Source organism: Lissotriton helveticus, chromosome 5_1 (assembly GCF_964261635.1).
Source record: "Lissotriton helveticus chromosome 5_1, aLisHel1.1, whole genome shotgun sequence".
In the NCBI taxonomy this organism is placed as follows: domain Eukaryota; kingdom Metazoa; phylum Chordata; class Amphibia; order Caudata; family Salamandridae; genus Lissotriton; species Lissotriton helveticus.
In genome coordinates, this window is record NC_136065.1 from 1,083,153,937 (window position 1) to 1,083,171,862 (window position 17,926).

The 17,926-nt window shown below is 42.4% G+C and overlaps 1 protein-coding gene across 2 annotated transcripts in view; it reads left to right on the forward strand.

Moving 5' to 3' along the window:
- Positions 1-17,926, forward strand: part of SLC68A1 (solute carrier family 68 member 1) — a 185,854-nt gene that overhangs the window by 123,879 nt on the left and 44,049 nt on the right. For both annotated transcript variants that reach the window (XM_078643652.1, XM_078643653.1), the window contains one exon: positions 13,361-13,457. In XM_078643652.1, coding sequence (XP_078499778.1) covers positions 13,361-13,457 — 97 coding nt within the window. The remainder of the gene's footprint in view (positions 1-13,360; positions 13,458-17,926) is intronic.

A 17,926-nucleotide genomic window follows, 5' to 3' on the forward strand; every position in this document is an offset into this window, starting at 1 on the left:
AACCAATGCTCATATATAAATATAATGAGCTCAAGTAACAGGTGTTGCCGATGAGTGTTGCCCAAAAAGCTGTCAAAAAAGCATGGAAAGGAGTTCTTAAGATGTATGTCGCTGGTAACGTAATAAAGATAAACCGACACCAAGTTACATTAATCGCTCCACAAAGCGCCCTGCTTACCTGCAGCCAAACCCCACTGCAGCTAAAAATAATACAGAGAGACAACATCGTTTTAGACCCTGGGAGAAACAACAAACGGGACCTAGCGGATAGTATTTTAAAGGGTTGACATTACGCACAATGAGACATAATGGGGAGTTACCGACTTACCAAAAAACGTGTGTGTTCAAATCCGTACGATAGCGGATTAGGTAAAACGGGCTCGCCCAACAAAGATACCGCGTTATAAGCGGAAGTCACAGTGCAAGATGTCACGTGACCCATACCGTGTCAGGGTCAAAATAAAAAAAGGACCCACCAGCAAAATGTATACACCTCGTTAGTAGCACAGTGGAGGGCGCCATGTTGAGAGTAGAATGATAGTGGCAGCGTAAGGAAAAAAACGTATATATCCGCTGCAGACCATGAGTTTAATCAATGTAATAAGCGTAAATTAATACAGAAGACTGTTGTAGCGTTTGATAAAACTGAAAATAAAATAATGTGGAAACTAAAAACAAAAAGTGAAATCACCACGATCGAGATGGTTGGTGGTCAGGTCGAGGCAGTCTACTAGGAGAAGAAACAATGTCCAGTTAAACATTAATGAAGAGTCTGTCATGCTAAAAGAAGAATGATTTTAATTAAAGAAATAATAGTGATTCAGAAATGAGGTAAAGCGCTTGCAATGTTAAACGGTTAAAAAAATAAAAATAAAAATGAAATTAGAGACCATAGTGGCATAGATCTTCTATGTGTGTGGGTTAATTGAGGTGTTAGTGTATAGTTAGAAACAGAATAGTTAGAAAAAATGAATCAAGAGAGCGATGCATTAACACTCCTTAATGTTAGGTTTCCAAATAGTACTCATCCCCGGTTAATCCATAATGTAATACGTCAATCAAAATTCAAATTAATGTACAAGATTAAATACATATTACAGAGAACAGATGTGGAGCGTCCCAAAGCGCGGACTCATTGACAATACTGGGATAAGAAAAACATATACTTTGTTTAAAAATACCATACTACATGGTAGTGAAATTCAGAAGTTAAGGAAACAGTAAATAGGGATTGCATTGCAACAGATACAACAGATGATATTAACATTCTATATGCAATATGAAGAGAACACATGTAATTTCATTGTTGTTGAACTTCATACAAATACATGCATTTCCCTGTCCGTGTTAAGTCCCTGGTCCACGGCTCGTAATCTGATCAGCCATTTAGTTTCCAGTTTCCTAAGAGCGGTCGTATTATTGCCACCACGGGATCATGTCTGATGGTGGCTATGCCATGGAACTTGATGTTAATTAAGTCTGATGATTTATGGTCATCATTATAATGAACCGCTAGTGGATAGTTGGTGTTGTTTGTGCGAATTGCTCTGATGTGCTCCTGTATGCGTTCTTTTAGCGGACGGATTGTACTCCCAATGTAGATTTTGTTGCAGGAGCACACCAGACAATACACCACAAATTTTGTGTTGCAGTTCATGAAATCATAGATTTGATGAATCTTACCAATGTTGTAACAGAACGTCTTAATTGTATTGCATGCGAACTGACAGACATTACACATTGTGCATTTGAAAAAACCTTTAGGTTTGGGTGGGAACCAGATCTTCGAGCTCGGATTGCTGATCCCCGGACCCGTAGGTGCCAGGAGATTGCGCAGTGTTTGGCCTCTTCTGTATGTAATTTGAGGGGCCTTGGTGATGAAAGTATCCAGGTCACGATCTAGTTTTAGAAGATGCCAATGCCTACGTAATATACAGAAGACATCATTGCTCTTGCAGTGAAATTGGGTGATAAATGCAGCACGTCTGTTGGTTATTGTGCGCTTTTTCCTGCTGTTTCTAAGTAAGTCATTACGTTTGCATTTTTTAATTCTCGTGGTTGCTTTTTTGAGAATTTCTGAGTTGTAACCCCGTTGAGAAAAACGGTCAGTGAGTTTGTCAAGCTCAAAGATGAAATCGTTGTCACTGCTGCAATTTCTTCTCAGTCGGGTCATCTCCCCAAAGGGGATGGCCCGTATTTGACTAGCTGGATGTGCACTGGTAGCGTGCAGAACAGAGTTGCACGCCGTTGTTTTACAAAAAAGTTTGGTCTCGAGCGTTCCATCCTTTACATACAGCGTAACGTCAAGGAAATCAATTTGTTTTCTGTCATAGCTGTATGTGAAGGACAGGTTATACGTATTGTGTACAAGATGTTCAAAGAACTCTGACAGAGAAGCAATGTCTCCATTCCAGATTAGTAACACGTCGTCAATGTAACGTCCCTAATAAATCACATTGTTAGTCAAGTGATGGGGACAATCTCTCCAAATGTGGTGTAGTTCGAAAAAACCCATATAGAGGTTAGCAAAGGAGGGCGAAAATTTCGCCCCCATTGCTACACCAGAATGTTGTTTGTACCAAGTGGATTGGTGTTGGAAGTAGTTGTTTTCAAGTGCCAATTTGGTAAGTTCTAAGACCATTCTTGTGTGGTCATAGAGACAAGCATCTCTCTTGGATAAGAAGAATCTGAGGGCCTCCATACCTCTGTCCAGAGGTATGCTAGTGTATAGTGCATTGACATCTAAGGTTACCAGGATGTATTCGTCAGACCAAGGAAAATGTTCAAGTTTGTTAAGCAGGTCTTTGGTATCCTCAATGTAAGCAGGTAATTGTATGACTAGCGGCTTCAGAAACAGATCAATATATTCTGAGATATGCTCTGTGAGACCACCAATCCCGGAGATGATTGGCCTTCCCGGGGGTGTGTTCAAATTTTTATGTATCTTGGGGAGTACATATATGTATGCTGACCTGGGAGTTGGGTTGAATAGATATTTGAATTCAGAATCATTCAGAAGTCCTAAACTATGCCAATACCGGAGACACTTTTCAATCAGAGTGATAGTAGATGGAGTAGGGTGATGCGGCAAGAGTGTATAAGATTGGATGTCAGATAATTGTCTTGCAATCTCATCTAGATATAGGTCATTGTCCATCAGGACAATATTACCTCCTTTATCTGCCTCTCTTATAATGAGATGTGAGTAATCCTTCAGTCGCTCCAATGCCTTCCTTTCTACCATAGATAAGTTGTCCTTGAATCTGTAGGGTTTGTTCTGAAATCTATCTTCCAGTTTATATAAATCAGATGTGACTGCCTTATAAAAACAGTCCACCATGTTGTCAGGGGCTAGTATAGGAGTGAATGAAGATTTTGGCCTCAGTCCACTATTCAACTGTACGTCAGTAGTGATATTAAGATCATCCAAGATGTCTTCAATATTATGAGTGGACTCCAGGCTATCGTCAAGTGACATCAGAAGTCTAGTAGTTTCAATATCTTCTATAGTTTGTCCACATTTGGTAGCAGTGTATATAGGTATTTGACGCACAACAGGTTTATTTGCAAAAAACTTTTTTAATTGTAAACCACGCACAAATCTGAACAGATCTACATGAATTTGCACATAGTCAGGTTTGGACAAGGGGCAAAAACGTAATCCTTTTTTCAAAACATTGACTTCATCGATATTTAACACTTGTTTGGATAGGTTAATGATAGCTACATCATTGTGTACATTGTCATTATTGATGTTAGCATTCGATGCATTGGTGTCTGCACTCACTTGCTCTGGTTCTTCGAAACTGATCTGGTTACTCGTTTGTCCCCTTCGGGATCTGCGTTTCTTTCCTCCCCTCCTAGTTCTTTTCTTGGGAGTGTTCTTTGATTGAAACCCAGTCTCGTACCCTTTCTGAACCTCTGTAGTTCGGATAAAAAAGCCGAGGTGCTGTTAATACCTGGTGTTCTCCTGAATAGAAGTGGACGGAGTCATACTTCCAGTTTCACTGATCTCACTCGCTACGCTAGAGAGATCTGAATCGCTAGCTGATTTTTGTTCAGAAGATTTTTGGCCTTGAAGGCCCTTAACTCCTGTTCGTGGTTTGATGTCATCATACTTTTTAGCAAACGTGAAGATGTGACCATTTTTATAGTCATTGTCGTCCCTCTTCAGTTTGCGTATTTTCTTCTCACGTAAATGAGTTTGATGAGCATTGAGAACCTCCTTTAGGATTTTGAAGTTCTTATCAGTATTCTCAGGTAGGTTTAGTTGTGAACACGCGTAGCGGTCAATTTTTGCTTGTTCGCGGTCCTCAACATCATGTTCGCGACCGCGAGCAAGCAAAATGACATCCCGGCGAGCCTCTCAACGTGGGGAGGTCAGGTTTCTCATTGCGAGTGGTCGTGCATGCTCGCGACCGCTCGCGATGAGAAACTACCAGTTTGCGTTGAGAAAGCTGCCGCTCGAGTAAAAATCTACTCGAGCGGCAGAAAACTACAGCTCGCACTGTGCAAGATGCCGTTTTCAATGATTGCACAGTGCCGAATGCTTGTTCGCACTGTGCAATCATTGAAAATGCATCTTGCACAGTGCGAACATGCTACTACGCAGCTCGCGTAGTGCTACGTGAAGTTCGCGTAGTGCGAAGTGCACTTCGCGTAGCAATACTTCGCGAACTATGCCCACCCTTAGTGACAATAGGCCTCCAGGAGTTTTGTCTGGGTTTCCTGGAAAAACCAATCCTGATCCTGGGTAACAGAGATACCCAAATAACACAACCCTGCGGTAAGGGATGTTCCGAGCCCAGCTCGGAAGCCCCCTCTTCCACCGGAAATTCCAATGACTTGTGCCAGTTAATGCGGCAAACCATGTCTCCAGGATATGCAACACTCAAGACACAGAGCTCAGGGGGAATGGGGGGGCAAGATACTGGAGGATATCAGTGTACGATGAGACCACATCCTCCCATCACGGCTCCCATAGGAGACCCTGAATTTGTGCATCCAGCCGAAGCCACGATTCTAGCGGTTCAAGTGCCACCACACATAGGGGCGATAGCGGCCAGCCCTGCCTGGTGCCCTTGGATAGCCCAAAGCTGTCAGACATAACCCCAGTAATGCAGACTCTCACGTGGTCTATATACAACAGACCAGCCCAGAATAAAAAATATGGCCCAATGCCCATCTTGCTAAGCATGGACATCAGATAGGGCCATTCCAGGGATTCGAAGGCCTTTTCGGCATCAAGGACCAAGAGGATCCCCGACTCATGAAGCCGCTTGCTACATGCCAAGAAACCCATCAGCCTTGTAATGATAACGGACTCCTCTTGCAAGGTTTATGATCCTTAAATCTCAACTCCATTACAGCACGGGAGAAAAAAAACCATCCAGAACAACTTCTCTCAGGCAACTCCCAACTGTTTTTCCCCGAATACCACCACCGCACCATTCTGTTAGATCATACCCACCTTCAACATTCCACTACCAGCTAATAGGGATACTACAAGCCTCCTCAGATTCTGCAGTCTGGCTCTATGAGGCATAAACAAAACCTACACTATTTTTGACACACAGGCTACTGATTTGCTCCGTTTTTGAGTGGCCTTTGAAAGGGGTTATATCACCTTCTAACTGCCTCCACTTAGACACTCGTTATGAGTGCTGCAACAATCTTGTCAGAATTCCAGCACCCATGAATCAAGATGTCATCCGGTCCGATAATTCTTGGGTGCGGGAATTCCTCCTGATTATGGATTTTATATCTCGAAATGGGGAATAGCTGTGGGAAATAGTGTTTACTTGCTTATTACCGCAGTTTAGCTTATTCATGTTAAGCCATGTTTTACTGGACAAAATGTGATTGAGGAAATAATTATTAAAAGAAGGGGCAACCCAGTAACCTTGGGACCTAGGTAGTATAATATAATAGAAACCAATGGCCCCTTAAGGGTGAAGTGTGAACCTCAACTTTCACGGTAACCATGGGGAATAACCATCAACCTCTCCCACTGGCCTCTGACCAAAAACGTTTGTGTGTCTTGATTGCTGGGGCCTGCTTGATTTGTTGCAGTGCTTGGACCTGGTGTAGCCTCGCTGTCTGAACCCTCCGAAACAGAGGTGTCAGAGAAAGTAATGTAGCCTCTGTACCTGCCCCTACCTCTGTTGATGTATCTCCCAGACCATTATGTCTGTTGTTTGTCGTATTTGGCTATATCCTTTGCCAGCGTATCAAGTTTTCTTTGTTGAGTAACCAAATTAAACTCTGCCACTGATTTCTCTAGGGCTTCCAATGCTTCCTTGGCATTATTTAATGCAGTGTCATCAAGGATCCCCTTGTTAGATCTTCAGTTTCCTGTTCTAGTTTAGAAATAAGTTCAAGAGCAGTGTCTATGCCTAGAACAATTTCAGCTATGTGAACATTGGTTGGCAACAAAGCTTAAATTGTTGCGGAACTTAGGGTTTTCGACAAAAAATAGCTGGTTAGTTTCGGACTTCTAGATAAATAAGAATAATATTGACCTGGGGATACTCTTTCCTACAGATGCCTGTGTAACTGGGTTTGGATATGTTTCGTTTTCAGTCTCTCTAGTTAGCCAATTTTTTCTTGTAAGGCACCCACAAACCTGCTTGGTGACTTCCCAAGAAAAGACAGACCTTTAAGGATTCAACCTATGTAGTCTTCTGCGTAGGATAATGTGTCTCTGTGTGTCATATTTATGTAAATATTGTATAGCACAAGTGTACCTTTTACTCACCTACTCTACGTTCACTGCGTCGTTGTGTCATTTGGGAACACGTCTTTAATTCAGAATGTATATGTTTACAGAGCTGAATGAGTTGGTTTTACTAAGATTCCAATGGTTGAGTAATCAAATAAAATGAATTCTTTCTAGCAACGCAGTCAATTGATGGTTATTCACTAGGTTACAGTGGAAGTTGAGGTTCACATTTCCCCTTTAAGGCACCATTGTATCCTATTATATGGGGAAATAATGAAGCTGTGGGTTTTCCAGTGAAACTTGTAATTGTAATTCGGCCTATAACTTTGGTATCGGCTGAATTGGGAATACCTTCTATCTTGTTATGAGGTCACCAAAGGCATTCATGGTGCTGATGCACCATGTTACACAGGTCAAGGAGTTTGTCACCAGCTGCTTCTTTGTCACTAGTTATAATATCATTAAATCGCATAATTAAACCAACAAAGGTCTTTCAACACCGGTGCCCGCAATTTTCTCAGACTCGCCTACTATGGAGAAAAGTTCCGACATGCACTCAATGGCTACGTTAAATGAAAGGGGCTGCCAGGTTTCTATATCCATTCCACTTCCACCACGTAAGCACACTCGATCGCCTCTGTTTAATTGATGAACTACTTACTTCCCAACCAGAGTACCTAATACTTGATATACCTGATATTCTCAAAAAGAATGGCAACCCAGTATTCGTAAACTAAACTTTGGAAGTTCATTTTTATGCCAGTCTTTATTTTCTTTAACTTCTCACACTGAAATGTATTCCTTTACTCTTAAATGGTACCTTCTACCATGGATATCAAGTTAATTTCAGTTTAATGCTTGTCTGCTAGTGTTAGCTCCCACTGGGTTGTAGGTCGTATGTACAAGGGTGGTTCTTTCTGTCATGGAGTATTTTTGACGAGGCTTGCTTTCTAATAAAGCTTAGAGATAGTTTTTCCAAAACATCAGGCGAGAAGGGAGTATGCACATTTCAGTGGATTGTTTATTCCATTCCCACGCTACTGCCATCGAGAACATCCGGTCCTCCAAAGGGGGCGTTCCTAACCCCGAGCAGAAATTGCCCACCAAAACGCAGAAAGCGTCACGGAGTCTGGAATTGTAATTTTTCAGCCAAAAAGAAGGTAGCAGAGCTATGAATAACCCAATGTACAATCACTAGTGATTACAACAAGACACACTCAGGCAATTATATGGGAGCCATGATCCCTCTCTCATGAGCCAGTATCATACAGGCAGCAGCATTCTGCACGGATTTTAAAGACCTTTAATTATGATGGTCTCCTGTATTTCTGTCCCAATTTTCAAACTGTGAATGTGAACACTGCAGGGATAATGTGAAGATTAATAGACACAAGCTGTAAGGAAATAGGAAGGTTAAATGAAGGTAGTGCTGGTAACTGCATACTCTATATGGTAGTAGAGTCAGGTTTAACTTTCTGTTGGAGATGCAGCTTTGGCAGCCCCATTCAGACTACTTTTTTGCAAATAGACACAGTATTGCTTCAGGCAACAAAATATGAGATCAGTCCTTTGGTGGTGATCTCTGGCAGTTTGTCATTCCTTTGTTTAGTTCATTAGTTCCCAGCAAGGTGGTATTATTGGAGAGTAAGTAGATACTATGATGTACTTTTGCACATTGAAGCGGTGGTGTAACACACAAGTTACCTCTGCTGAGGATTGTGAGCTTTTGGTTTTCCCAATTTAAAACCAAGTGCTTTTGTTGATGTAGAACCTTCCATAAAAAGAAAACATCTTGCTTCACTGTCTTGCATTGTGCCATTTATATTATTTGGTATCAATAAGATCTGCAAAGAATTGTCAAGATATGTGGTACTTCTTTAAGAGATATTTTTGTCAAATTAAAAAGTACAAAATCCGTGCTTCGAATTTGGATGCAACAATGTTCTTTCCTTAAACCAGATGCAGTGTGTGCTTCCACTATTGAGCTACTTAATTCATAAACTATTGCACACTTTTGTGACTATAATCATCATTCTACCCTAAGGGATCTGCTAATTCTATAAATTAATGTGTCAGCTCAAGACGTTGCTGTGAAAAACAAGTTTGATCTTAATCATGACAGACAAGACCATACATCAAATTTCAAATCAGTCTCTCAATTTTGTTAATTGATTCCTAAAATCGCGAACATTAGATTTGGTAATTTACGGTTACTCAGGAAATTATTTAAGCCTACAAGGGAGGGTATTTTTGAGAAATATGAATGTAACAAATTTGCTCAGTGGACACTGTATCCATACCACTCCTCTCACTCTATCTCGGTCATGAAATTAATTTCCAAACAAGGCAGTATCATGTTTAGCTATTGGGAAACAACCTTAAGTGGCGAGATATCCAAAATGTATTACTGTATGTAATTTGGGATTCTTTTTCCTCAGAGTGCCCATTACGTCTGACTGAAGTATCAATGAGAATATTTGTGCATTGGTGAACCATTAGTAGTTTTTAAAAGGAGCCAGGTAGTCATTGCTTTCAGATCTTTTGATTGGTATCCTATTGGAAGTGCCACAAAAACATTTATTGCCTATTCTCTATGCTTTTTCAGAATTACAAGGGCTGCACTTGGCTCAAATTCTGGTTATTCTAAGGGATTTATATTACTACATGAATTGTGTGAAAGATAATAGCACATCAAAATAAGCTATTTAGACTAATATACCATTGTTTATCCATCAATCAGGATTTATATAGCACTGCTAACCACCCGTTAGGATATTCAGGTGCTTGCAGGTCCCAGAAGGATCATTTGAACAGGCATGTCTTATGTGTCCTTTGGAATTCCGGAAGTGAGGTGATGGTCCAAAGCTGGGTGGGGAGGCTGATCCAGGTCTTTGCTGCAATGTAGGAGAAGGAGTGTCCTCCACTTCTGCTTTGGTAGATGTGGGGAGTGTGGGCAATTGATAGGGAGGCGAAGCATAAACTCAACGTTTGGTGCAAGTTCAGGTGGTGGTTAATATAGGCAGTTGGTTGTCTAGATCCTTGGGTGCGCGGGTCAGCTGCTTGAATTGGCATCTCTTCTGTGGGTGGAGCCAGTGGAATCATAAAGTGTATTGCACAAAAGTTGAACCTGCTAAGCGGAAAATGTGTAATATTTCAATCCCTCAAGTCTTAAAAACTCTTTAGTATGGCGGTCTACACATACCTTTGCAGGCCAGTAGCCTTAATCCTGTCCTCCATTTGAAGCCTGTAGTCCAGTGTTTTAAAAAAATATATAATCACTCATAGAATTGGGTGGCAGCTGCAGAAACATGTACTTAAACAGCACTTGCTGTTGCACAATTTACTTAGGCCATATTTTCATTCGTAAACATTTTTGAGAGCAGCTGCAGCAGCATGGTGCGAAACACTATCACACATTTTTTCCACACAGATGTGGTATTTGAAATTAGCAAAGCACCTACACCTGTTATCAAGATGTGTTGGGAATCAACAGTGACCTCGTTGAAATGTTAAGAATGGAATATCAGTAAACTCAAATGGTAAAATCTATACACCGATCATTCTAACATGCTTCCGTTTTGGGAGATTGGACTGTTGCCACATGCCGACGTTATGCATCCTAGTACACATTGATGCGGTCCAGAGGGAATTCAGTGTAGATACATTTGTCTAAGATATTTGAATGTCATTTACCCCCCACTGTTGCTACAGCCTCACATAGTGAGGATCCTATTTTCTGCAACATGGACTTGTCTGGACATAAACAGGAACTGGATTACATGCCTCTGACCAATCTTCTCAGCAAACAAGGGAGGAATTTGCATCCAGATCCCAAGTCACTGAACTTGGAGAGATTGCACCTGAAGTTATAGAATTTGGCTAATACAGTAATTTATGCCCGTGTTCTATCACAATAGTTATCAAACGACGTTAGTCCCTCGCAAGCGACAGCGCTGAACCAACTACAATCTTTGTTCATATTCAAGTGATAGGGGTTAGCCTGCATGTCAGTACATATACATGTAGCGTTCGATGCAGCTTATTTACAAGAGAATGAACACTTATATATTTAGACTCCATGGAGTATTGGAAGGTTTAAAGATGCTTTTTCCCTACATGAGCCATGGTGGCACGAACTAGGTTTATGAATGTATCTTTCTTTCCAACACGTGCACACATGCGTCCTTAAGAAGCTGTTGTCGAAGGGAGTCTAGTGGAAATAATTGCTTCAGGGAATCAGTAGCTATAAGCAAACAGAGGGTACACACCCTCAATTACTTAGCAAAAATATTTTTTCCTTTTCCTATCAATTAAACATACTATTGCTATCTTCCTCACAAATACATAATTTCTAGCAAAGCATCTCTTTCTAACTCATTTACATTGTTGTGATTTGTAGCACATGGTCTCACAAAAACATTCCGCAAAACAAGGTAACTTTCTCTAGCTTTTACACAACTGTACAAAGATAATTTTTCCAAATCAGATTTAGCCAGGCGGGTTCAGGTGTAGTGCAAGCAGCAAGATCCATAACTCAATTCTATAACAAGACCAATAGTACACAAACTGGCGGTGAGGGTGGCAAGCAAAGTGCGCACAGGTGTCTGTTCTGGGATACTTATACTCAAAGTTCTGATCACGCTGTACTTTGTGGTCCCACTGCCAATGGGCCACCAACAATAACTACAATCTATGCAAAAGGAGCGTGTGATTCATCCAAATAATAATAGCGTTTCAAGAAGTGTGCTCATATATCGTCCATTCTCTGTGTATCCAATCAAGAAAATCCCAAGGGAGACTTGTTTAATTGGAAAACCAATTCCGAATTTATTATTCAATTCAATTTTTGAACACAAAGGTACTTACCCAATTTATCCTGAGCGGACATCATCAGGGATGTAAATTGAAAACACACAGTCAATAATCATTTTTTCACTTGCATATTCACACTTCACCGTAACATAAATTTTAAATCAGTCACTATGAATATATTAGTTCAGACTCCCTACCTATATCCAATCTAAAAACAAAAAGACATGCTCATTTATGAGTTTAAAGCAATACAGTTGCTAGTTCCAAAACCTAGAATCCAGTGTCCCCATTTTGACCTTTATAATTGCTTTATCGATTTTACATCATATACAAAGTATATGTTTTAGACCCTCTACATTACTACAATGCTACACCTTACAATGAATAATATTGTGTTACCTTCTAATATCATGATAATCATAGGACTTTAAATTCCATGTTGTGTGCCCATCCATCTTCTAGTATCAATCTTTTTTATTGCAAACGTCTTGAATATGAGAGAAAACACCAAGTTTCTCCAGTATATGTAATGCTAGTCCAAGTCTGCTATGCAAGACAACCCTGAGGCCACATTATCACCTATTACCAACTTCCCATGGTCCTGCTGTGTCTCAATAACCTCCATTCTGTCCACAACTAGTATACCCACCATTCACTACCTGTTAATAGTCTTCAAAGTCAGTAGCATGACACTAAATAACTCCCTTTTTTTTGCACTGCCCCATATCAATTCATCTCTATTTATGCCCTCTGTCTCTATGAACATTTCCTCAAAAAACCCCAGTGCACTCATCAATTACGTCCCACAATTCATTTTAGCGCGTCTCCAACACTGTCCTCCTTTCATACACCGTCTTGTTCAAACTGATTTTCTAAACCGCTCTTTTATACTCCACTTCCACCAATCAATGTTCATTCAAAGTCTCCAGTGTGCTCCATTTCTGGTCCACACATCTTTCAACCAATCCATAACCTCTCCGGTCCTCCTGTCCTCCAGCCAGGCTGAAAACCTGATTCAGAAAACAGAATGAATGCTCATTGGTGGAAGTAGATTTTGAATTAGCAAAATGGAAAATAGGCCGAATTTAGCGGGAATTGAGTTATTGGTAGATTGAACCTACTGAGTAACAAGGTTATGAATTGGTTGAAAGATATGTGGGTTGAAAGAGCTTGTTTTTAGTATAATGTCAAGGTGATTACAGCCTAACACTTGCACTGATAGTGTCCACACAATATTCTTGTTAAAAAAATGTGTTACAAATCCAACATGCTAGCAAAAATGCAAGTATGTAAAATTATTAAGGATATCTTGCTGTAGAAATGGTGATACAGATAGCTAATACTTATTAATGCCCCATCAAAACCATTAGTTTGGTAGATGAAATCTACATAGGAAACAAATTCCCACATGATCACAATCCTTTCAAGCATAGTACTTTTAAGGGTTTCCTAGTAAGCGTCAGTTACAGTTATATTTTACAACATGTGTCATGCTTGGCAGGTTGCAGAACTGCTGTGTTTTAGATGCAATTATGTCATGGATATTTGATGTCGAAGAAATTAAAGAAGTTACCTAAAGAGTTAATAACATTGCATGAAGTTTCCTGTAAGGTTAATAAAAAGTATTCTTATGTTATTTAGTGACATGGCGGGCATAATCAATAGATAACATTCAATTTAAAAAACCGAACTTGTGAACATATACCTACTTTTATTAACCAAAGCTATGTCTGTCTTTCTATATAAATATATTTTCTTAGTTTTGTCACTTAATTACAATTTAAACTTGTACCCTTCTGACATATTTGTTTTCTATTTTCCCCATAGGTTTTTCACTGTCACTTTAACAACAATTTCTTTCCCCTCTTCTTGGAACACTTACTATCAGACAAAATTTCATTGTCAACGGGATCATTTTTACTTGGTAAGCATGATAAATAAACATTAGCAATAAACATGTGTCTTTCATTACCTTTAGAGTGAACACATGTTTTGATTGACTGAATAAAATCATGTATGCTCCTAAATCAATTATACAAAAGTGTCACCCTCAAATTACAGTATCTATAAAGATGTTAATCCCACTGTTAAAATTCAATACAATTAAATGATTTAAGAAACAGTCTTTATCAAGAGAGAAACACTCATGCTAAATCACAAATCATACTTTTAATTTATAGTGACCTTCTAGTGGACTTCTCCCTTCACTGCACAGCTCCACCTGGTAGCTGCTGCTGCCCCCGTCGCTCCTGCTGACCCTCTGGTCATGAGTTAGAGGCCCTTCTCCACACGGAGGCTCCTGCCTGCGCCTCATCCTTGGTGGTCTAGTGGTAGAGCGCCACTGCTCTGCTGCTTGACTGCCCTTCTGTCTCTCTTTTTCTGCTTTTCTCTGCCTCTTTTGCCTTTTCTTATGCCTTTTTCTGCTTTTCATTCCTTTTTCTGTTTTTTGCTCTCTTCTTTGCCCTTGCCTCTGCAACCCCCCGTCGCCCGACCCCTTCCAGTGACCCTTCCCGCGTTTCCTGCCTCCTAGCTGACCAGCCCCCCTGCACACTACTTAATGGTGGCCACTGCACAGTGATTGTGCAGTCCACTGACCTTCTGGTGGACTGCTACCTTATCTGCAATGATCTGCCTGGTAGCTGCTGCTGCCCCCGTCACTGGTGCTGACCCTCTGGGCAGGACGTTGAGGCCCTCCTCCACCCTCAGGCTCCTCCTGCCTGCGCCTCATCACTGGTGGTATAGTGGTAGAGCATTACTGCTCTGCTGCTTGACTGTCTCTCTCTCTCTCTCTCTCTCCTCTCTCTCTCTCTCTCTCCTCTCTCTCCTCTCTCTCCTCTCTCCCTCTCTCTCCTCCCTCTCTCTCCTCCCTCTCTCTCCTCCCTCTCTCTCCTCCCTCTCTCTCCTCCCTCCTCCCTCTCCTCTCTCCTCTCTCTCTCTCTCTCTCTCTCTCTCTCTCTCTCTCTCTCTCTCTCTCTCGCTCTTCCCCCCTTACCCCTCTCCCCCTCGTCTCCTTCTCCCCTCCCACTACCTCTCCCTCTCTCCCTCATCAACACTTCAGCAAGCAACCTTCACCAATTGATCTCCAACTGCACCGACGCTCTGACACCCCTCAAGAAGGTACCAGGCAACACTCCAAGAAAGCCAGCTGGTTCACGCTCGCCCTCCACGAGTCCAGACGCACCTGCAGACGACTCGAGAAGAGATGGAGGAACCACAAAACCACAGAAATCCAACGCACACCATCTCCTCCTCAAAACCACAAAGAAAACGGCCCTTCAAAACAAACAATGCCAACGCACACAACAGCAAAGAACTCTTCGCCATCGTCAACGAGTTCGCCAAGCCCAACAGCGAGACCACAGACATCTCACCCTCCCAAGACCTCTGCTACAAACTCGGCAGCTTCTTCCACCACAAGATCAGGCAAATCTGCGACACCTTCGACACCCAAGAACTTGCCACAACGCCCATCACCACCACATGCAACCACGCCGCACCCCAACAGGTCCTGTTTAACTGGACACCGCTTACCACAGACTACACACTCAAGACCATTAAGAGCTTCCACTTCGGAGCACCATCAGACCCTTGCCCATATCACATCTTCCGTAGGGCAGCTACCTCTATCGCCCCAGAGCTTCACCGCACCATCAACTACTCTATCGAAACTGCCACCTTCCCCGACGACTGGAAACACGTTGAGATCAACCCCCTGCTGAAGAAGCCATCCGCCGACCCGACAGACCTCAAGAGCTTCAGACCCATCTCTCTCCTCCCCTTCCCATCTAAGGTCATCGAGAAGGCCATCAAAGTCCAGTTCTCAGAGTTCATCGAAGAGAACCATGTCCAGGACATCTCTAAATCCAGCTTCCGAAGCAAACACAGCTTTGAGACTGCACTCCTCGCCACCACAAATGACATTTGCTCCCTCCTGGACCACGGCGAAACCTCAGCCCTCCTACTACTGGACCTCTCGCCCACCTTCGATACCATCTCCCACCGCACCCTAATCACAAGACTCCACGACGACAGCATCCGCAACAAGGCCCTGGACTGGACACACTCCTTCCTTACAGGTCGAACACAGCGAGCCAGACTACCTTCATTCCTCCCTGAGCCTACAGAGATCAGCTGCGAAGTCCCCCCGGAATCCTCCCTGAGCCCCACCCTCTTCAACATCAGCATGGCCCCCTCTCAGCCATCACCAGAAACCATGAACTCAACATCATCTCCTATGCCGGCTATACCCAGCTGATCCTCCCTCACCAATGAACCCGCAGCAGCCACCAGAGCCAACTTCCACAGCAGGATTAAGGCTGTGGCCACCTGGATAAAAGAGATAGTTGCCTCAAGCTCAACTCGGGCAAGACAGAAGTACTCATCCTGGGACCCGCTCCCACATCCTGGGACGACTCCTGGTGACTTACCACTCTGGGAACCCCTCCCACCCCCACAAAACACGCACGCAACCTTGGGTTCATACTGGACTCCTCACTCACAGTGAACCATCAGATCAATGCCTTATACTCCTCCTGTTTCCACACGCTCTGCCTGCTCCGAAGGACATTCAGATAGATCCTCACAGGATACAGAAAGACGGTCACCCACGCACTCATCACCAGCAGACCCGGGTACAGCAACGCACTCTATGCCGACATCTCCCAGAAACAGCTCAGGAAACTACAGAACAACCAAAATGCCGCAACCGGACTGGTCCTCAGCATCCCCCGCCGCAGCCACATCACTCAACACCTCTGACAACTCCACTGGCTCCCAGCTAACCAGTCCTGGAAAACATTCAGCCAGGCGGTGCAATCCTCCACGGCCAGAGCCGCCGTGTTTAAACATCCATCCAAGTTGCCCCAGAACTTTAAGGACGCCACTCCACCAGAAGAGAGTTCAACAGAACATTTATTCAAAAATCGACACATCCCCTATCAATTACATTTATCGAATCCCTGACGCGTTGGCTGCTTGTTAGCTGTGTGGATGTGAGTGGTTTTGTGGGTCTGTGAGTGGGTGTGTGACTGGTTGTGTGGGCGTGTGAGTGGGTGGGTGAGTAGCTGTATGGGTGTTTGCATGCCTGTGTGAGTGGTTTTGTAGGTGTGTGAGTGACTGTGTGAGTGGGTGTGCAAGTGGTTTTATGAGTGTGTGTGGCTGTAATGGCGAGAGATTGGCTGTGTAAGTAGGTGGGTGGTGAGTGGGCTCTGTGGGTGTGTGTAGGTATGAGGGTCTATGGGTGTACATGTTTTTTTATTTGCGGTCTTGATCCACGGATCCGTGGCGGATCACACAGGGTTGCCCTGAATGCCGCAATGGATCCACAGATCCTTGTGCACAAAATAAACGTTTTTGGACAATTTCTTGCCCATGAGGAGATCTCTCACAGATCCCTCCATCAGTCCCATGGAGTCATGGTACCTCTGCCCTGACCTCTTCTATCACTTTTAAATTGTATCACTCCCCCCCGCCCCCAAGGAAACAGAGTCCTGATGCACAAAAGGTTACGACCAGTGAATCACTGCATTGCTTTAGATATATGGATCCGCGGATCTGTCTCTCTAGATATACATACATATTTTTACTTCAGTAACACCAAAACTACAGAACAGATTTACACTAAACTACAAAAAACACTATTTTTCAACCAAGATCTAGCTTTCTGCCAAATTTGGTGTAAATATGTTCAGTATATGTATATCCATGTCATAAGTGATGTAATATGCGAGTTATAGTCAGCTCAGCTATATATATAGATAGATCGATATATCAGATGCAGTTCTTCACAAATACTGAAGGAAAACCACAGAATTTTGTGATATCTGCAAAAAGGTGATTTAATCCATAGATGGCAACCCACCCAACGTGTTTCGACTAAAGCCTTTCTCACTTTCTCAGAGTCCGAGTGTTGTTGTTGTTGTTATTATTATTATTATTATTATTATTATTATTATATAATATTTTAAAACGCCCAGCTACCCTAAAAGGCTTTCCCAGCGATGAGCAGAGGAAAAATAAAATCCACAATAACAGTTTTAAAAAGCCAAGTCTTTCAGCCCTTTATGAAAAGTGAGTAAAGAACTGCAATTTCTTAAAGGCTCTGGAAGGAATTTCCATTGTTTCGGACCCAAGACTTCAAAAGAGTGCCCACCCATATAGGCAAAGTTAAACCTAGGTTCAGTGCATAAGGCCTGGTTCAAAGATCACAGTGTACAGGGGGCTGATAGAGCACCACCAGATCCTGAATGTAGCATGGACCAACTCTGACTCTGGCCTTGAACATGTAGCACAGAGGCTTTAATTGAATACGCTTAGTAACTGTAAGCCAATGAAGATCTTGGAGAAGATTTGAAACTACAGTGTGATTTGGGAGCCGAAACAACATTCTAGCCA